This window comes from Monodelphis domestica, chromosome 2 (assembly GCF_027887165.1).
Source record: "Monodelphis domestica isolate mMonDom1 chromosome 2, mMonDom1.pri, whole genome shotgun sequence".
NCBI classification, from domain to species: domain Eukaryota; kingdom Metazoa; phylum Chordata; class Mammalia; order Didelphimorphia; family Didelphidae; genus Monodelphis; species Monodelphis domestica.
In genome coordinates this window covers 11,138,311-11,161,178 of record NC_077228.1, presented here as the reverse complement: position 1 = coordinate 11,161,178, position 22,868 = coordinate 11,138,311, and the positions used below count along the sequence as shown (strand labels likewise).

The 22,868-nt window shown below is 38.1% G+C and overlaps 1 protein-coding gene across 5 annotated transcripts in view; it reads left to right on the top strand.

Moving 5' to 3' along the window:
- PDE4B (phosphodiesterase 4B) overlaps nucleotides 1-22,868 on the top strand; it is a 712,123-nt gene that overhangs the window by 136,262 nt on the left and 552,993 nt on the right. For all 5 annotated transcript variants that reach the window (XM_056815007.1, XM_056815010.1, XM_056815011.1 and 2 more), the window contains one exon: nucleotides 3,601-3,839. In XM_056815007.1, coding sequence (XP_056670985.1) covers nucleotides 3,601-3,839 — 239 coding nt within the window. The remainder of the gene's footprint in view (nucleotides 1-3,600; nucleotides 3,840-22,868) is intronic.

The window sequence follows — 22,868 nt, the reverse complement described above, 5'->3', positions numbered from 1 at the left end:
CACACACACACACACACACACATCTGACCCCATTTTGTACAAGAGAAAATCACTGTCATGAGGCAAATCAATGATAATTCAAAGTAGAGATTTCTTTGGAGCCTGCGAACGATAGCATCGTCTTGTGGGAATGGAGTGGTTTCTTGAGCAAGAGGGACAGAAAAATAAGGCTTCACCTAGGCAGGGATAAGGAAGCAATACACTAATTCCCCTAAAGGCATCTAATAGTACAGTGGGCTCTGGTCCAAAAGTTGTGATAAGGAGGGAGACAGAGTCAGTACATGTAAGTAAGAATAGTGAAGTAAGTAGAATAATGAAAAAGAGAACGATTGAAATTGGTAGCAATAAAGTGTCAAGCCGATGTATGATTTTATTTGAAGTTTATTCATTTATTTATATTTTAAAAAATCCTTGCCCAAATTGGAGCAATTAAATGACTTGTGAGTGCCAAGTAGAACTCAAGAATCTATAGTTTGCTTCTAAATGAATAATCATACTGATTTTAAGATTTCCAAGAGAGCACATCATCTGATATCTCTCCCGTGCCCTCATTTATTTGTTTCTGACTAAGACCAGCTGCTGGCTTATTCCACCCTAAACAAGCATTACTCTTCACCTGGAACCTGCCACCTCAGGGAACCATTTATCTTCTGGCTCTCCCCCCTTGGTGTAAAGCCTCCTAGGAGCTCAAAACTCTACTATTCATGTATAAAATCTATCAGGGCTCTTTCATCACTGACTCAGAAAGCTGGCATCACTCTATGGCCAGGGCACCAAGACCCAAATATCAATCAATTGAACTTACATGCCCGGGGCCCCTGCCTCTATCCACTCCACAAAGCTCCAGCATTCTGGGGATCCACATTGGGAGATCACGACCCATAAACCCCACCTGAACAAGTACAAAAGCAAACCACTCAAACAATCTTTTAGTCTTCTGTTGCCTAGAGTTACATCATCCTTTCTCTCTGACCCACATTGTTCATGGCTCCAACCACATCAGTCACTCACTCTGTGTTCACATTTTGCTCTTGGCACAGTTTAAGGCTCTGGAAGCTGCTTTCCCAGTCAGGCCTGGTCCATTAATTAGCAGCATCTTGACCACTCCTTTTCACACACACACACACACACACACACACACACACACACACACACACACACGGCTTCTTGGGCTCTGGCTCAAAGTAATTCTATGTTCAGACTATCAGGGATGGGCATACTGGAAGCATGGAACAAAGACACTTCAATGGGACTAGAGAATGAATTTCTGTTCTTTACTGTTTTGTGATTGGAATTTTATAACTTCTTTGGGTAGAAGTGGGCTCATTCTCCCAATGAAACTGGAAGTGATATAAATAGAGGAATTTACAGTATTCACTCAAAGCAGAGACAGTACACACAGCCTTTGGCTTCTGGGCAGCTTATCTGCCTTTGTGGATAGAATGCTAGACCTGGTGGTAGGAAGACCCAAGTTCAAATCCAGTCTCAGACATTTAATAGCTGTGTGATTTTGGGTAATCATTTAACCTCTTGTCTTTCTCAGATTCCTTAACCACACAGTAGGAATAATAATAACACCTGTGTCCCTTGATTGTTGTGAGACTCAAACAAATTATATGTAAAGGACTTTGCATGGTCCCTGGCATATGACAGGATCTTTTTAAAGGTTTTCTTCTTTCCTTTCTTCCTTCCCTCCTTCCTCCCTTTCCTCCTTCCTTCCTTCCCTCCTTCCCTCCCTCCTGCCTTCCTTCCTGCCTTCCTTCCTTCCTTCCTTCCTTCCTTCCTTCCTTCCTTCCTTCCTTCCTTCCTTCCTTCCTTCCCTCCTTCCTTGGTCCAGATGACCTCTGAGGTCACTTCCAAATCTAAGGTGCCATTGATTCTAGAAGGAGATATAAAAATATAAAGAAAAATAGGGCACAAAGCTGGAAATGTGTTGCACCAAAAGATGAAATGCTTGTTTGTCCATGGCCCTGTCTAGTTCAACTCCTCTCTCCAGTTTCATCTCTTGAACTTTATCTCTTAAAGCTTGGTGGTAATTTGTGGTGATTGGAATGCTGGGTAGAATGTTGCAGAGGTGGGAGATCAAGGTTGATTAAAAATAAAAGGTACTGAGTCTCTGAAATGGCTTCCTCCATTCCAAATTCCACCTTGCCCTTATAATTCACAGTAGAGCAATGTGGGCCATCAACACAAACCATCATTTAACCTGGATTCATCCTTGAGAAGGGGCTCAAGTAGCATCTTATGTTCTTTGTCATTCCTCTTATCATTCCACGGGGTTTGAAAATCAAATGGTCTGTGCCCAAGTGGGAGAGCATGCGGGACTGTCAAACAATGCCTCCAGAAATGATCTCTTTCTAGGCTCTAGGAATTGGAAAGATTCTGGAACCTCAGTGAGTTCTAAATTAACTGAAGGGGGGTTTAAAAAAGAAAAACAGAACTTTACAACTACCCTAGGAGTTGGGGAAACCTGAATTCAAATCCTTCTTCTGTTATCTACTAGCTACATGACTGTGGCCAAGTCCCTTGTTCTCACAATGCCCCCAAGTGACTTTCTCAGATTCCAAGTTGCATACCAGTCTCTGGTCTAAATTAGTGGAGGAAATCTCTAGTCTTCTTTTCTTTTTTGTGAGAGGTTTGCTTCTAGATTTTTCTTTGATGATTACACTCATAGTTATTGATTCTAAAAGGACTGTTCATCAGGGTGATGGGGATGGAGGGGGTAGATAATCCCAAAATATCCCCAAAGAGTTTGTTTCCACATGGAATACTTTAGCTGATGGATATTTATTATTATTATTAGCAACAGAAAATCCATATGCTGTTTTATAGTTTACTGAGGCTAATATTAAAATTAATGTTCATTCCCTGAATATACGTCAACTGATGAGTGGTAGAAAGTCTCCCGCAGGCATACTGGGATGCAGAGAGAATTCAGGCTGGGCTTGCAAATTTGCTGGAGATAATTGATAATTAGCTCTATTTGATTTAGGCCTACAGTTGCAATTTTCCATAGAACTGTGTTTATATTGATTATATTTTTCTGCATTAGAATGAGTAGAGACACACACCTGTGTTTTGCAGACATATTCTAAAGTCAGAAGGTCAGATAATGGTTTGGTAGAAAAGGTTCTGACTGTGGAACATTTGAACTTTCTAGGACCAGAATGAATATGAATATACTATTCCACAGAGTGAAATAAACAGAACACAAAGATCAATGTTCACAATGCTCATAATGTGTATAAATGGAAAAATAAGGAAAGAGAGGTCCATTGTCGAGTAATGGAAAATGCAGTGAAAATCCTAGATAAGACAATGTTAGAGACATTTCCTCTCTGATGACTCTGTGTATAGAATATTTTTTTCTTCATATTCTCTTTCTACTCTGCCACGAGGAAAGAAGAATCGTCAACTATATCTTCTCTGGGATCTTCACTGGATTTTCTGTTCCTTGGTGTTGGACTTCCTTTGCGCGATCTTTCCATTTATGCATAATAAACATTGTAGACACTGATCTTTGAGTTCTCCATATTTCACTCTGAAATATCTATGGTATTCACTGTCTCTTTTCTTTTCTTTTTCTTCTTTTGATTCCAGAATGTGAAGGATTATTTGGAATGCAGCCTGAGCAAATCGTATAGCTCCTCGAGTAACACCCTAGGAATTGACCTCTGGAGGGGGAGAAGATGCTGCTCTGGGAACCTTCAGTTGCCCCCACTATCCCAGAGACAGTCTGAAAGAGCTCGGACACCTGATGGAGATAGCATCTCAAGACCGACCACTCTACCTTTGCTGACACTTCCAAGCATCGCCATCACTACTGTAAGCCAAGAGAGGTAAGTGGCTTCCAAATTAAATTTCTAGATGAAAATTCAATTTGTCAAGTGTTGTTTCCTAGCCCTGCTGCAGGGATGCCAAGGGCTTTACTCTCCTCATTTCAATGTTCTCTTCTTTGTGAAACAGTTATTGGCCTTTGGGGAGTGTGGGTCTCTTGTTACTTCGCACTGGCTCTTTTTAACAGTGAAATTGTTTTTGGGAAGATAATCGAAAAGAGTTTTGGCTTGAAGGGTGATGTAGGTAAACAGGAAACAAGAGATGTTTTTATGGATGGCAAAAAGGCAGAGATAGTGTGTGTGTTCCATGCACCAGCTATTTCAAACTTCTTTGGCAGTATGGATCTTTTATATAAAAGACATGTTCAACCTATACCACTAAATCTTGTTTAGAATCCCAAACAGAACAATAACATTTTTGTTAACAGAGAAAATGTTTGTTGTAAGTGCTCATTGCTATTTATTGAAGAGGCAGAATGATATGGTATGGTGGTTAGGAATTGGCTTTGGAGCCAAGAAGACCTGGGTTCAGGTCTTGCCTTTGCCACATACTAGCTGGACACGTGACTTAAATCTCTTGGTTCTTGAAACAAACTCTATTAAAGTGTCAGTTGTAGAGATGGTGCCAGTCTGAATTGATGAAAGGAATTTCTTAATGTGGGAATTTCATCCATTGGGGAATTTGAAAGTCTCGTCCCTTTCTTTATCCTATTCTGTCTATTATGATCCTGGTTAAGTATTTGTAATGTCTCCTGGAAAGTTTTACTGTGTTGTAAGAGGGTCCTATATCTGGGTGTGACTGATATAGTTGGATATTTTGGCCATTTGGACTGTCAAAGGAATATTTTTGAAGATCTAGATTGATTAATGCCATATGTGTGTGTGTGTGTGTGTATGTTTTGACAATTTTAGCTTGGTTTAGCAAAAGAATATTTTGAACTATATTATCTATATTGAGTCATACAGGAAACCTTTTGGGGATTATAGATTTGTTCATCAGAAGAATATTTTGGCTTGATTCATGTGACATATGTTTGGGATTCTAGATTCATTCAGCAAGGGGATATTTTGAAATATCTCAGTTGGCTTGAGGGATTGCTTTCTACTAGATCATGTTTGAAAAATCTATTTAAATCTCCTGATGACAAATAGTACGCAACTTTCTGTTGAGGCTGTGGTGTGTGGGAATGCAGAAATGTACCAGACTGTGCTCTCCAGTCTTCTCTCATTTCACTGTAAAGAACTTCTCAGAGAATTTCTGTGTACCCAGGACTGTGTGCTACACAGGTAGAGTTTCACTGTTATAAGATGAATGAATCACTCAGGGAAGCGTTTTGACAGATAAACTAGTCCAACTCCTATTTTACAGAGGAGGAAATTGAGGACCAGGGAAAGGGAATGACTTGTCCAAGGTCACACAAGTAGTAGGGCAGCAGAAGCAAGACAGATTTCAGGTCCCCTGCTAGCAAATGCAATTCTCTTTCTATTATAGAATATTGCTCTTTAGTTCTATTGAAAACATGACTTCTTCACCTTTCAGATAATTTTGAGAAGGGGTTGGAAGACATGACAACTCATCTAAATTCCAAACATTGAATGATTCAAAAAATTATAATATTATCATTTAAAAATGTTTCTTCATATCACTGTTATAGAGAGAAAAAAATTTGGAAGCTTAATTTTTGACTAGTGCATCCTTTGAATGAAAATCAAGTGCTTCCTCAGTCTTGGATTTTATACATTTTTGAAGTAACAAATATAGTGATACAGTGGATGTGTCTGGTGAATGTTATCATATGCCAAGCTTTTTCCTGCTTCAATGAGTATTTGGTTTTTAACTGACATAAGAGACAACTATTTAATGCAAAGATCTTTGAGAATTCCTGCTTCCACAGCACACATCATGGAAGAGGTATCTCAAAACTTATCTGATGATGAGACAAGAGACTCAAATCCTGGTCATCCTTGATTCATTTGGGCTATTTTCATGACTCAGTTTGAATCCCACTTCAGATACCCAATAACTGTGTCTAAATGTCCCTGAGCTCCAGTTTTCTCATCTGCAAAATCAGGATAAAAATCACACCCATGTCATAGATTTGCTACATCAGTTGAGAAATGTATATAAAGTATTTGGCAGACACTGGAGTATCTTATAGGCATGAGTTATTAAGATTGTTCATCTTGTTTTCTTTTTAAAAAATAGAATTCAAATAGAAGTGATAATTACTGAATGGTGGTGGGACAGCCAACCTTGGAGTCTGGAAAACATGGGTTCAAGTCCTTCATTTGACATATGCCAGTTGAATGACCCTAGGCAAGTCACTTAAACTTATATCTCAGCCTACTTACCAAACTATAATGGGTAGATTGATAACTGATGTTGAAAATATAACAATAACCTATATTAGTAACGACAACAATAATAGATCGTATTTATATAGCACATTAAAGTTTAAGTACTTTACAGATTTTATCTTTGCAACATTTCTTGGAGGTAGATGTCATTATTACTGCTATTTCGCCCATAAGGAAAATAGAGGTGATTTAGCTAGGAACCCATAGCTAGTAAATGGCTGAGTCCAGATTCAAATTCGGGTCCCCTTTACTCCATGTCTGGCATTCTATCCAATCCACTGCCTTGCTGCCCTTCCTGGCAGAGGGAGTTCCTCATCAGGAGCTCCTTGTATTGATGAAAAAGTAGGTTCAGCTAAACATCATCATTATTTATAATATTCCATCATCACAGATATATCATTTTGTTGCAACCATAGTAGATAATTAAAGAATCTCATAGGAAGGAGCTGGAGATTAATCCATTGCCAATTCTTTTTTCCTTGTTTGGACATAGGCACAATCCCAGATTAAGATTCTTAGAGATTTCCACCATATTTATATTTAGGGTCCACCATCTGGTCCCTCTGTGGGATTAAATGTGCCTCACAAGCTGGAGTTGAGTAAATCTTCTCCATTTTAGAAATCAAAGGACTGTATCTTTCCAGACAGATACTTTTGCGATAGTCGGGCATAGTAACTCTAAGTTAAGTTACTTAGCAAAACTGGATGGAATTTCCCAAGCTAGGACTCTTGCAGATGTTGGTAAGTATTCTTTTTCTGTAGCTCAGACAGAAGTGGAGGCTTTAGCAGTGATGATATGCATGTGTCCTGTGTCAGATCACATAAATAAACATTTATTAATTGCCTACTGTGCCGGGTCCAGTGTCCAACACTAGGATTACAAAGGAAGAAATGGTGGTGGTATCATAGTTGATAGAGTGCTAGACTTGGAATCCAGAAGTCTTGGATTTGGATTTCATCTGTGATCCTGTGCAAATGCTAAATCTTTGGGTTGTTAGTGGTGTTCAGTTTTTTCAGTTATGTCTGACTCTTCATTACCCCATTTGGGGTTTTCTTGGAAAAGACACTAGCGTGGTTTGCCATTTCCTTCTCCAAGCTCATTTTGCAGATCATGGTTAAGTGCCTTGCCCAGGGTCACACAGCTAGTAAGTGACTAAGGCTGGATTTGAACTCAGGTCTTCCTGAATTCAGATCTGACTCTCTATCCATTGTATTATCTAGTTGCCCAGAACTTCTGTGGATCTCATAGTTTGCAGTCAGAAGGGACTGCAGTGGCCACTGAGTTCAACTTATCTATGAAACAATGTCCATTAGAAACTTCCCAACAATCCAATCCCTGCTTGAAGATATATGTCTTTAATAAGAGCCCGCCTACTTCTTGAAGCTGCCCATTCTACTTTGGGAAATCTCCTGAGCCTTTAACTACTTTTGGACAACTTTGTAAGACATATATGTTTTAAATTGAAGATGGGATGTTTACCATTTTTGAATAAGTACCCTACCTATAGACAAGTCAAGACAGGGAAACGGGATTCCCTCCGGCTTTTTGTGCTTTAATGATCTGGGTCACTCAATATTCCTTGAAGAATGCTTAGTGTATCTTGAGCTTATGAAGCACAAGGTTTCATTAAAAGTCCTAGAGACGGGAAGACTTGGCTCTTATGCAGTGATTGTCTTCAAGTGTCTGAACAACCAGCATGTTAAAATGGGATGACTTATTCTGATTGGTCCCAGAGGACAGAATAAGGAGCAAGTGATGGCTGGAAGGCACAAGGAGGTTAATCTAGAAGCGATGTCTAGAAAAAGAAAACTTCCTAATAATTGGACCTGTCCAAAAGCAGAGATAGTCTGCTTGAGGAGGTAATAGGTTCTCCTACAAAGAGAGATTCCCTAACTGCTCCTCAGTATGCTGTAGACAGGATTCTTGCCCAGATATGGGTTAAAGTAAATAGCCATCAAAAGCTTTTCTTACTCTGAAATTCAGCAATTTTGTGAAATGGTAGAGTTGGCTTAATAAAATCATGAGAAAGTTTTTGACCAAATGCTCCAACTGATAACTTCTGTAGAAACACATTCAATCAGACAAGAAAGTTGTTCTTCAAAAGCCAGGGGATAAAAACGTTTGCTTATTACACACAGTTCCCTTCAAGCTGCATCTCTCCAGACAGCAAGCACAGGAGGGAAGAGTGAAATTTCAGCCATGCACTCACTCTATTTGAAAGAACATTTGATTGGAAATCAGAGGGAGCCAGGCTTTTTCAGGCTGGCTCATCATCATTACCACTCACTTGTTCAATGGTTCCTCAGTGCCTGGGATAGAGAATTAGAGGATTCCATAGCCTATGGACTCTCACTTGAGGAAAAAAGGCTACTCTCTGCCACTTGGGCTGATGAGGTTACTTCAGTGGCTAACATGGACTTGATAAGGGAAGAAATACTTACAGCCTGGTGACATTACTAATCAAAGGGGCTTTGCATGCTATCTCATTGACAATTAGTTGAAAAATCAAAGATGTGCTTTCTTATCTGCTTATTGGTTTGAAGTTAAGAGCCCAGTATTGGAACCCCAAATGGATAGAGGCTGTAGTAGCTATGTCCCTTGTCAGAGGATGGATGGATGTGCTCTGGCTAAGGGTGGCTGATGGCTTTTCAGTAAGGAAGGAACCTGTCTGAGTGAGTGCCACTGGGTAATAGAACATGGTCCGTGTCTTGTGCCAGTCCCCTGGTGTAATTACAGATTCCTGTTTTGGGAAGTATGGGAGAATAGTCAGTTAGTCAACAAGCACTTATGGATTGTTTATTGTGTGCCAGGCACTGGGACAAGAGTAGTACAGAGATGGCAGACACATAGCCCATTGTGGCCCTCAGCACTCCTGAGGGAAGTTTCTCAAAATATTCCTAAACTTAATATATCCATTTTCCAGGAATTCCATCACTATATATACCAAAACACTGGTCACAGAATTAGCTTGTTTGCCATCAAGAGCCAATCAGGAGCCTGCAGTGAGCCAGAAGTCTTGCCCATTCTCAGACTCCTTCAATGGTGTTCAATGGCTGACCTTGTTGAGCTGTCCAACCCAAACTCTCTCTGCAGCAACCTAAGAGGGCTTCAACCAGCCTTATGGTCAGCCATTGCTACCAAATCTCCGGAGGCATCCTGCTTCTGTGTTCTGCCTGTCCCTGGTAGAGAGGATGCAGTTCCCACCCCCATGACCTCCCCAAACAACTCCTCGTGGTTTGAAAGCAGAAATTGTCTCTCTGGCTGAGAAGTAGAGATTCTTCCAGTATTCATGTCTAAACTTGCCCTTTTAATAAATAATCTTTTTAACTCAACTAGGATTCCTCTAGATTTGAGGAATGAGCTTATCATCATTGATAGGCTGGGAGCAGATTATAATATAATTGGACAATAATTAACAAAACTAATAAAATAAAACAGAACATCGATAATGCCCGTATGTGATTTTCTAAGTCAATATGCAGTCTCCAGGGATCCTTAAGTAGGGTTTAATGGTCCTTGTCTCTGAGTTTGACACCACTGGTATAGATGGTATAAAGAAATGCAAAACTGTGGCTATTATTTAATATACTCATTTACAATTATTTATTTGTTTGTTTGTTATATTGACATCCTCAGTTATGCCCTCCCCTCCTCCCCATTAGAGAAGGCATCATTTGACAAAAACACACAAAAATATGCATATAGAAAACTATATTACTTATTTCTATTGATTAGTCCTTTCTGGAGTTGGATATCTACAAGTTATTCTTCAAACAATATTTCTCTTGCTGTGTAGGATGTTCTCTTGGTGCACACTTTATCAGTTCATGTAGGTCTTATTGAACAGATTCATTTTGGAAAATATTCCTTTTTAATTGTTTTTGATGGTTGTTTTTTTTCCATTTACATTATTATAGTCATGATACATTTTGTTCTCCTGGCTCAACTTACATTCATTTTTTAAAAAGTCCTTGGACCTTCCATCTTGGAATTGATACTGTGTTGGTTCTAAGGCAGAAGAGTGGCAATGGAGATGAAGTGACTTGCCCAGGGTCACACAGACAGAAGTTTCTGGGGTCAGATTTGAACCTAAGACCTCCTTTCTCTAGGCCTGGCTCTTGATCCACTGAACCACTCAGCTGCACCCCTTACTTTTATTTTGATTTGGCTCAGGTAAACTTTTCCATGATTCTTTGTTCCTCCTACTATCATTTCTTATTCACTCGACTGTTTCTCAGGCAATGGGCATCTACTTTGTTCCTAGTTGTTTGGTATTGTGAAGAGTAATGTTATAAATATTTGGGTGCATACTGAGCCTTTCTTGAGGGATAGATATGGCCGGTAGGGGACTTTCTGAGTCCAGGTATATGGATATTTTAGCTGCTCTTTTCAATAATTGCTAATTGCTTTCCCCAATTTGGACTGACCCACCCATAGTTCCACCAGCAATACCACACATGGCATCTTAATGCACGCTCACCTATCTTCTACCTCCTACCTCCTACCTGTTTGTCTTAGGATGTTGCCTCATCTCTGTAAAGGTTTCTCTTCTAAACAGGATGATTCCATTGAGGCATCACTTGGCCTCAATATCTCCTTGTCCAAGGCCTCAACCGCATTTTCTCCCCCTTTTACATTCTAGAGTCCAAGTATGACTTTCTTGTGTTCATTGGTGGCTTTTTTAGCCAAAGCCCAGGTGGTGGAGGGTGGCCCAAAGAAGGAGGGCTTATCAGACACCAGAAGTTTTTATTGCACCCACAGTCTGTCACAAGTTGACAGCCTGCTGAGGATTTCAATTAAATATTGTCTCCTTCCATACTGTCTTTCATCCTCTGATCTCAAAGCCTGTTTCCGGGATCAAAATAACCACAGATGCTCTGTGCAAATGCCACAAATTCAACCCAAGCTGGCACAAGGAGAAGAGGCTGATGAGATGCACATCTGCTTCCTTTTCCCCAAGCTCCACCATCCCTTGACATCTCCTGGAGTGGCAGAGTGCTAGTTGGACTTGCTCCCCTACCGCCTCCACTGTCAACTTAGCAGGGCCCAAATTCTCTTCAAGGATTTCTGTCCCAGACATGCCGGGGGCGGCTTCCAGAAATTCTTTCTTCCACTGACACCATTACTTGGGTTATGGCATGATTCATCGAACTGGCTTCAAGAACTTTTCATTGTTTCTGAGTAATGCGCTCTTCCTTCTGAGAGCATTGATGTCCATGCTGGTGCTGGGATGGGATCTTGGAGTCATAGAATTTCATTCTGGGAGGGATCTAAGAGAGCTTGCAATCTGACCCTCAATGTTACAGATATTTCATGCCACACAGCTAGAACCAATCCATCAATAGCCATTTATCAAGCACCTACTGTGTGCCAGGCCCTGCCCTGGAGATACAAAAAGAGATAAAGGATGGTCCTTGAACTCATAGTATAATAGGGGAGATGACATACAGACAAATATCTACAAAGCAGGCAAATACTGGATAAAATAGGAAATAGTTAATAGAGGAAAGGCATTAGAAATAAGAGGATTTGGGGGACACTTCCTATAGAAGATGGGATTTTATTTGGGATTTAAAGGAAACTGGGGGAAGTGGGGGGTCAGTAGTCAGAGCAGAAAGGGAGAACATTCTGGATATGAGGAATAGCCAGAGAGAATGCCTGGAGCCTAGAGATGGAGAGTTGTTTGTGGAACTGCCAAAAAGCCCATATCATTGGGTTGAAGAGCAGGTGTAAGAAGACTAGAAAGGCAGGAAGGGACAGGTGATGGATGCCAAATGGCATTTTGTAGTTGGTGCTGGAGGTGATCATGAGTGACTGAAGCTTACTGAGATGGGGACATGAGCAGACCTCTGCTTTAGGAAACTCATGTTAGTGACTGAGTAGAGAATGGATTGGATGGAGAGAGATGAGGCAGGGAGACCCCCATCCCCAGTAGCTATCAGCAATTGTTCAGGAGTGGGATTATGAGGGTATGAGAGGTGGCAGTGTCAGAGAGAAGAAGGACAAAGGTGAATCCAAAAGGGCTTTGCAACAGTGTGGATGTAGGGTTGAGAGACAGGGAGGAATTCAAGATGACTTCGGGTTTGGGAGCTGAGGGACTAGGACAATGGTCATCTATAGTGACAGGAAAGTTAGAAGAGGGAAGAGTTCATGGTGAAAGATGAGTTCAATTTTAGGCACATTGAATTGAAGATGTCTACTGGACATTCAGTTTGAGACATGCTATGACTAAAGTTATCTCGAGACTGATTTTTGGGTAAGAATATAAATTTATTGCTTATATCAGGTTTATAATCAAGGTGATAGATTATAATATAGATATATCTAGACTAGATGATAACTTTGACCCAGGTTCCAGACACAAGAATACACAAAAAGTCTTCATAATATACAGGAATATATGAAAAACACATTCTCACAGACATGAAAATTCATTAGAGATGAGAGATTGGAGAGTCAGTAAAGAGACTGGGTCAAGAGCATTCAGTTTGAGAATCCTCAGCATATAGTCATTAAATCCACGGAAGCTGATGAGATCACCAAGGGAAGTAACATGGAGGGAGTAGAGAAGAGGGTGAAGGATATAATTCTTGGTTGCATGATGTAGAGGAAGATCCAACAAAGAAGACTGAGAAGGGGTGGTTAGTTAGTGAGGAAGAGAACCAAGAGAATTGAGGGGATCCTGAAAACCCAAAGAGAATAAAGTAACAAATGGGAGTGAGTGATCAACAGTGTTAAAGCCTGCAGAGAGGTCAAGCAGAATGAAGACTGAGAGAAGATCATTGTACTTGGAAGTTCCTACGAGATTATCAATAACTTTGGAGAGCACAGTGGAGTTGGATGATGAAGTTGGAAACCAGATTGTAAGGGGTTAGGAAGAGAGGGAGAGGAGAAAAAGTGGAAGTCTCTTTTTTTAAAAATATTTTATTTGATAATTTCCAAGCATTATTCATTAAAGACATAGATCATTTTCTTTTAAAGACATAGATCATTTTCTTTGGAAGTCTTTTTTGTAGGTGAACTTTTCAAGAATTTTAGGGACAAAGGACAGAAGAATAAAAGAATGATAGTTATTAGGGATGGAAGAATCAAGTGGAAGACCAAAGATTCAAAGCCAGGGCCTCAGATTCCAAATCTTGTTCTTCTATTATACCAGCTTGGTTCCTAGGACAAGACACTTAGAATTAGAAGAGGCTGGGTGGGACTGGGAAGAATTTGAACCTAGATTCTTAGAATTTCAGAGTCCTGCTCCCTCTACTGCATCTTGTTTCCTCCCTAATATTTTGCAATGAGATTATTGATTTTGATTGGAAAGAATTTCAGGGCCATCTAGTCCAACCTCCCCATTTCATAGATTATGGAACCAAGGCTCAAAGAGATGAAGTCAATTCTCCACAAGGAAGTGGAAGAGGTAGAAGAAGGAATCTAGGATTGGAACATTGTCTGCTGCCAAACTCAGTTTTCTTTCTAATGTCCCACACTGACTCTTAATCAGGTGAAGAGCTCTATTCAAGTGTTCCCTTGACTTCAGAGAAGTTAATGGTGGGTATTGAAAAGAGGAGACGACTGAGAACACTTAAAAACCTAGAATACTTCTTCTTAGGGCTAGGGGATGGGACCATAATAAGTTGTTTAGTGGGTCAGGCTTTATAATTTTCTTATTTCTCCTTCCAGATATTTTTTCCTCTAAAGTGGTGTGTAGTCTTTGGAAGAGATAATCAAATGTCTGTCTCCTGTTTGAATGTGCTTCCCCTAGATCAAAGGGAAAAACATTTTAAGCCTTTATTTCATTTCCATGATGGCAGCAGTAAGTTCAAATAAAGGTTTTGATGAGTGAGGAGAAGAAATGGAAAATTGAAAAACTATTCATTTATCATTCAAATATGGACAGGTTATTAAATCAAATAACTATATACACATAGAAATAATGATATATGTACATATAAATATATATATTTGAAAGAACTTTAAAATGCTAGGATTTATATTTTTAAAATTCCTTTCCTTTAATTTTTGTAGCCTAAAAAAATAACCCTTACCTTCCACCTTAGAATCAATACTCTGTTTTCGTTCTAAGGCAGAAGAGCAGTAAGGACTAGGCAATGGGGGTGAAGTGACTTGCCCAGGGCCACCCAGCTATGAAGTGTTGAAATGTGTGGGTTAAATAAGGGTTCAAACTAAATATATATATATATATATATATATATATATATATAAAACAAAAGAACAGATTTATTTAACTAAATGGATAAGGAAAAGGGGATCAGGGAATATCTAACTTTACACCCAAATCAGAGACTAATACCTTAACAACCCTTTATACTCATTCTAAACTAATTCCTTGATAACTAATTAATACTGGGGAGGGTTGGTAAGGGTCAAAATTAATTTCACACAACTGGAGTTCACTTTGGGTCAAGCAGAAGACCCAGTATGAAGAGTAGCACTGCAGGAATCAGGATCAGAAAGGGAGTGATGGATTAACACACACTGTCCACCAGTGTAATGTTATCCACTATCTCTACCACTTCCTTAAGATGATTTTGATTGTAGGAATGTCCAGTCTCCTGGCAGCTTCAAGTCTCACTCTCTCCTCCAGAGAAGACAACCAACTGTCTGTGTGTGATCAGTTCCTTAGATCCTGAGAGCCCCAGAATGTCCTGCTTTCAACTTGCTCTTGCTAAAATCTCTCCCAACCATTCCCCTCTTTGCACAAAGCTGAAATCGTGTTGAAAACATGATTTTGGCATTTGTGTACTAACAAAGTTATATTTTCTTTAAACTAAAACTTCTACCCAAAATAATAAACAACCTACACTCATCTATCTTTATCTATCCTGTCTAATACTATCTTATTCTAGGGATTTGATCAAGGAAAGGAAAAAGGGAAAGTATACAATGAACAAATATAAAGTTCGAAATATAGATCAAACATATGTAAAAGCAAAGCAAGAAAATAACATCAAAATAAAGAAAAACAAATTCATGCAAAACATTAAAATCATAAAATACTACTCTTATCAATTAATACAGAAAATTCTACTACTATTGCAATGCATAAACAGCAAACATAGGCAAAATTTTTGAAAAATACAATAAACACAACATTGCATAAGTTTTACAAAAAATTAAACCAAACCATCAAACTTACTTACACAAAATATATTTAACAATAGATGAAAATTAAACATAACCATATTTGCAGTGGTCTGTCCAGCAGCCACTACACACAAGGGAATATCTACAGGATTATGATTTTGAGGAGGAGAAAGAAGTCGGAGGGAGAGTTTGGGGAAAACGGAATCAGACACACACAGATCAGATACGGTTTAGGAAGGACGCATCTTCCATTTATCTTCTTTTGTAGGGCATACAATGAAGGAAGATAAAAATAACCAAGGATGCATGGAGTGAGGTGAGAAGGAAGGAAAAGAATAAAGAAAGATCTTTAGAGGCACACTGGATCTCCATAACAGGAGTGATCCATGTGGCCAGCAGGCAGGTTGGAGAGAGAGAGAGAAAAGGAACAAGAGGAAGAAAATGGCATCCTTCCTGAGTATTTATTGAGATAATGATGTCAGAGGTAGGTAATGCATATAGTGGATTTACATTGGCTTGACATATCAATGACGTATAAGCTAGAGGCGTGGTAAGTTCAGCCCGCTCTTTTCAAACTCCCAGAACAAAGACCCCATGGCCTGCTCATAAATTATGCATTGGAATGCTGTCTGACTGGACCAGAGCTGAGCTCTCTGTGGCTCAGCTCAGAGATTCTTCCTGGAATTCTACAATATTCTTTGTTAAGAACTTAGTAAATGTGATCTATGTACATAAGTTTTACACATATATAATACATACATATAATATATGTATGATATACATATGTACACTTCATATTTACACACATGTTACATACATGCAGATACATACACTATACTACAATTACTTTTACAATCCTATCTACAATACACACTCTTTACATATATTTACATATGTATTTACATGTTACATATGTGATGTTATATGTCATATGTACTATGTAATGTATGCTGTTATATATGCTGCAATGTATTTTGTAGCATAGTTCAGTATCTTAGCTTATCTTATCAACCTTAAACTCTAATCTATCTAACTACAGCCTTATCTTAATAAAATCTCCTAAAACAAATCTTATCTAACTATACTATTGCTATTCTAAATTAAGTAGCTAACTGTTTTTTGTTAGTAATTAACTATTTTATAACTAATTGTAACATTGTTAATATCTAGCTATACATTGTATCACTCATTCAACTAGTGAATCAATTTATGGTAACCATATTTATGTTTTTGTGTATCTGTGTTTATGTTGTTATTCATGCTATGTAATGTTGTTTTGTTACTGTTATGTCAGTGTTACTGTTATGTTATTGTTGTGTTACTGTTGCCTGCAATATACTTACCACAACTTCAGATTTTTCCTATCTTCTCATCTTGTTTGAAGAATTCTTCCTCTCCAAAATTCATAGTAAAATGTATTGGTGAATTCTTATGAATATATGTTATGTTATGTTATGTTATGTTATGCTATGTTTTTATATTATGTTACATTACCCAAATTCCTTAAAACCATTAGTACATTAATCACTTGATCTTCTTCATTGAAAATTCCCTTAAAAGCATTTGTCTTATTAATATTTATAAGTCTTTCAGTCTTTTTACAGTGCTCATCAATTTTCTGAATCCTCTTCTTCAACTGCAATGTCCTCTTCCATCTGAATGTCCTCTTCCTCTGGAATGGTCCTCTCCTTACTGATCTTTTTGACTCCAGACTCTATCTGCCTGATGAATCTCAGCTTTCATGAATCCTTCTTTATTTTCTTCTCCAACAATTTGTACATTTTCATTATTAATTCCATGAGCTAATTTAATATGTGAACAATGATACCACAAATCTCTTTCTCATACTTTCATTGAAGATGGTGAAACTGGGGGCAGCTGGGTAGCTCACTGGATTGAGAGTCAGTCCTAGAGATTGGAGGTCCTAGATTCAAATCTGGCCTTAGACACTTACCAGCTAGGTGACCCTGGTCAAGTCATTTAACCCCCATTGCCTAGCCCTTACCACTCTTCTGCTTTGGAGCCAATACACAGTATTGACTCCAAGATGGATGGTAAGGGTTAAAAAATGGTGAAAATAACACAGTTGTATAAAACACAATTCTCTTGAGCTGCTGATGTTTTCGCAAATTTTTTCATATACACCATATCACCTGGTTGAAAATTATGAAGAGAAGAATGCAATGGACCAGATTGGATCAATACTCCCATATCATGCAGTTCTCTAATCCATTGTTGTAATACACTTAAATATGAAGCAAGTTGACAGTCTTCTCCTAGGAGAGATGTATAAATAGTCTTACAAGTTTTTACCTGCAATGGAGCGTCCAAAGAGCATTTCATAAGATGTTATATGTAAGTCTGCTCTTGGTATTGTACATAGGGAAAACAAAGCCATGGGAAGAATGTCTGACAATTTTAGGTGAGTTTCAGCACAAACTTTCCCCACCGTAGTCTTGAGTTCCCTGTTCACATGCTCCACTTGACCTGAACTTTGTGGATGATAAAGAACATGATAATTAGGTGTTATTCTTAGATTCTCACAGACTCCTTTCAGTATATTTTATGTGAAACAAGATGGTAAATGGTACACCAAATCTAGGAACAATTTCCTTAAGCAATACTTTCACCACAAAGCCAGCTGTATTAGTATTAGATGGAAAAGCGTCAGGCCATTTTATTAATCTATCAACAATTACAAGATAAGCATTTGGCATGCTTATGTACTCTATTTGCAAACTTTCAAATGGACAATATGCCAAAGTTCTACCACCTAAACCTTTCTTTCTGAATGTACCTTGATTGTATTTTTGGCAAACAGAACAACTAGTACATATCTTATTTGCAATAGAACTTATTCCTGGTACTACCCATTGCCTTTTTACAGAGTCTGCTACAACTTGAGTACCAAAGTGACCTTTTGTGTGAATGGCTTGACAAAAATAGGTATCTTTTGGTAACAGCAGTTTTCCAGTGCCTGCAACCCATATTCCATGTTCTTTCCTTGCTGCAAATTTCTCCTTCCGCTTCTGAATTTCTGAGTCTCACATAAGCTCTTTCTAAATCATCAGACTCAATAGTTGACAAATTCATTACACACACTGGAGCATTCCAGGCTGCAAACTTCATAGTTTAATCAGCTCTATGATTTCCTTTAGAAACTGAATCTCTGCCACAAGTATGACTTCTACAATGGATCACTGCTAGTTGTTTAGGTTTTTGGATAGAATCCAACAACTCAGTTATTATTTCTGCATGTACAATTGGTTTTCTTGATGCAGTAATAAAACCTCATTGTTTCCAGATCTTCCCTGTTGTATGACATACTGAAAATGTATAATTAGAGTCTGTAAAATATTAGCACTTTTATCATCAACTAGAAGACATGCTTGCTTCAGTGTCACCAACTCTACTCCTTGAGCACTAAGGTTGCTAGGTAATGAGCCATACCACAGTGTCTCAAATTCTGTGAATACTGCAGCAACAGTACATCAAATTCCATCACACAAATATTAAGAACCATCTGTGAATAATATCAAGTCTGTATTTTCAGTAGGAGTGTTTTTCAAATCCATCCTAGGCATGTCCACTAGATCTACTACTTCTACACACTCATGTAATGGTTCACCATTCTTTGGTAAATCAGGAAGAAGCATAACTGGATTTAATACACTACACCTCCTCAACTGGATGTTCTCACTGCCCAGGAAGATACTTTCATATTTAGAAATGCATTTCTTTGTATGCCAGACTGCCCAATGAATCTTTTAGGTAGAGATTTATTATGTAAATTGAAGACAACAAACCAATGTACTGATAATGGTGATATCTCATTACATCTACCAGAAGAATCTCTGAAAGCTTTTCCATTGCTGTTCTTAAATTTAGTCAGTACAGAGGGTGACTTAGATTCAATCTATCCAATACCTGAGGATATCCCTAGGCATCTTTGGTCAAAGTCTTCCACAGATGTAGGTCTATTGAAATCAGATACTCCAGTCAGGGTTAGGACTCAGGAAGGACCAGTTCCTTGTGTACCTTAATATCCCTTGACTAAAGAAGCAATTGAAGGTATAAGATCAATCATTGAATCCCTAATCCAGCAAAGGGATCATAATACCTTGCTTCTCAGAATTTAATACTCCTATTCTTCCAATAAAAAAGCCAAAGTTAGATCAGAATGATAAAGTTGTATATTGTTTCATACAGGATTTAAGAGCAGTCAATGATTATATAATCAAGACTCATTCTATTGTACCAAATACAGCTGCTACAATTTCTTCCATTCCAAGTCAGGCAAGACATTTCACTGTGGTAGATTTATGCTCAGCTTTTTTCTCAATTCCAATTCATGAGAATTCTCAAAAGATCTTTTCTTTTACCTGGGGAAAAATCCAGCCTAGCCAATTTTCACAAATTCTGAATAGAGATCTGAAAATTATAACATTCAAAGATAGTAAATTGGTGCATTTTGTGGATGATATTCTCCTTGCATCCCCAAATACAAAGGTGTGTCTGAGAGATAGCAAGATTCTTTTGTTAGAATTATATAAGTGTGGGCATGAAATCTCCAAGGTAAAATTACAATGGGGTTTGCCTCAAGTGCAATATCTTAGTTTTGTGTTATCAGAGGGTTCAAGAAGTATCACACAAAAAAGTATCAGATATCCAGAAACTGAGAGCTCCTAAGACCAAAAAGCAATTCAGAGCTGTTCTTGGAACAACTGAATTCTGTAGACAATAGATACCTGGATATAGTGAACTAACAAAATGTCTAACATTTAACCAGGAATGCAGAACCCAAACCCCTGAAACTAAAGCCTGAACATGTGCAAGCCTTAAGTAAGGTTAAAGAAACCATTTTATCTGTTCCATCGTTGGGTATCCTAGACCATACAAAACCATTCCAACTATTTATTAATGAGACTAAAGGCATTGCTTCTGGGGTACTGAAACAGACTTTGGGACAAAATTATCATCCAATTGGATATTTTAGTTGTCAGCTTGACCCAATAGCTTCAGGTGCAATTCCTTGTCTAAGGGGTGTAGCAGCTAGCTGCAACAGTGTTAGTACAGAAGTTAGAAGATTTAGTTTTGGGATGTCCATTGACTGTATATTGTTCACATCAAATAGAAGCACTTATGGGGAAATTTCGTTGATATGGTTTGTTGTCTTCAATTTACATAATAAATCTCTACCTAAAAGATTCATTGGGCAGTCTGGCATACAAAGAAATGCATGCTCCACAGATAATGGACCTAAATTAATCATTTTTGGTTGTAATTTTGCTATTCTCTGTGGTGTACCATTAGTACCTATTACTTCCATTGTACCAACAGCTCTACAATTCTTAGAAAAACTTTGAAAAACTGATTTACTGGCTCCAGTATCAACCAGAAGGTCATAAATCTGGTCTCCAATAGTTACAGACACATATGGTTCTGTACTATTTGGTGGTTGAAATGTTTCCAACACTGGTGCTAGCACAGTAACATCAGTACAAAGCTCAGACATTTCCTGTCCATCCAAATTTATATCTGCTTGAACTCCATGATATTCCCAGGATTTCACATCTTTAACACCTTCATCAGCTTTTTCACTACTCCCATTGGTCTTTATAACCTCTACCTTGGTATTATTATTCTCATTTACAATTACATTATCTTTATTCAATCTACATTCTTCATTATTTTCCATTATTTCACAACCACTGGAATTTCCAACTAATTTTACATTAACATTTTCTCTTTCCTCACAATTATTAACACTAATTACTTTATCCATTGTTTCAATCACATTATTTATAAATTCATTAACCTTATCTCCATTACATTCAATTCCATCTAATTCCAATCCATTTTCTCTTGATTTTTCACATACTTGAGAACTCCGGGTATACCTTCATAATGAACACGCCCATTTATTCTGATCACCCTTATGTCCACTAACTACTTGGCTGTACTTGGGTCTTGCTCCTGATTTTACCCACTCTTGCATTGTGTTCAAATAAGGTGCTTGAGCTCCTTGACAGCAAGCATTTTGTCAATTATTACTATTTCTTCTCTGATAATTATTGTTATTCCAATTATTGTTATTCCATACATTATTATACTGCCTATTATATCTGTTATTCTGATTACATTGCCTAGAAAATTGTACTCTGAATCTACATTCCCTCACAAAATATCCTACTCGATTACATAAGAAAAATCTTGGAGGTACAGCTCTCCTTTCCTTTGGCCTATACTGATTGTTTGGTTGCACAGATCTAAGTGCTACTACTGATTTTTTTCCTTTATTTCACTATCGCTTGCTTTACTTTCAGGATCCCTTAATTTTTTCCTGAAATCCTCAATTACTATGTCCCTGTCTTCATATCTATCATCATTATCCATGCATAAATAAGTTGCTTTTCTCTTTAACAGTTCCAAACCCATCTCTTCCCAGTCTGGGCAATTGTTCTTAAAAGATAATTTTATCTTGGGACAGGAGTTTTTAACAAAGGTCTTTTTGTAATTTAATTTAATTTTTAAATTTTTTTCCATTTGAATTAGTTTATTTATTCAACTGAGAACATTATTACTTGGTTACAATAATAACATTATTTCCCTCCCTCCCCTGCACCCACCCTTCCCACAGCCAACACGCAATTGCATTGGGTATTACTTGTGTTCTTGATCAGAACCTATTTCTATGTTGTTGATGTTTGCACTAGGATGTTCATTTAGAGTTTACATCCCCAACCATATCCCTTTGATCCATGTATTCAAGCAGTTGTTTTCCTTTGTTGTTTTTACTCCCACAGTGTTTCCTCTGAATGTGGATAGTGGTTTTTCTTGTAGATCCCTCCAAGTTGTTCAGGGTCACTGCATTGCCACTAATGGAGAAGTCCATTGCATTCAATTGTACCACAGTGTATCAGTCTCTGTGTAAAATGTTTTCCTGGTTCTGCTTCTCTCACTCTGCATCAATTCCTAGAGGTTGTTCCAGTTCCCATGGAATTCCTCCACTTTATTATTCCTTTGAGCACGATAGTATTCCTTCACCAACATATACCATAGTTTGTTCAGCCATTCCCTAATTGAAGGGCATCCCCTTATCTTCCATTTTTTTTGCCACCACAAAGAGCATAGCTATGAATATTTTTGTACATGTCTTTTTCCTTATTATCTCTTTGGGGTACAAACCCAGCAGTCCTATAGATGGATCAAAGGGCAGACAGTCTTTTAGCGCCTTTTGAGCATAGTACCAAATTGCCCTCCAGAATAGTTGGATCAATTCACAACTCCACCAGCAATGAAATAATGTCCTGACTTTGCCACAGCCCCTCCAGCATTTATTACTTTCCTTTGCTGTCATGTAAACCAATCTGCTAGATGTAAGGTGATACCTCAGAGTTGTTTTGATTTGCATCTCTCTGATTATAAGAGATTTAGAACACCTTTTCATGTGCTTATTCATAGTTTTGATTTCTTTAACTGAAAATTGTCTATTCATGTCCCTTGCCCATTTATCAATTGGAGAATGGCTTGATTTTTTTGTGCAATTGGTTTAACTCTTTATAAATTTGAGT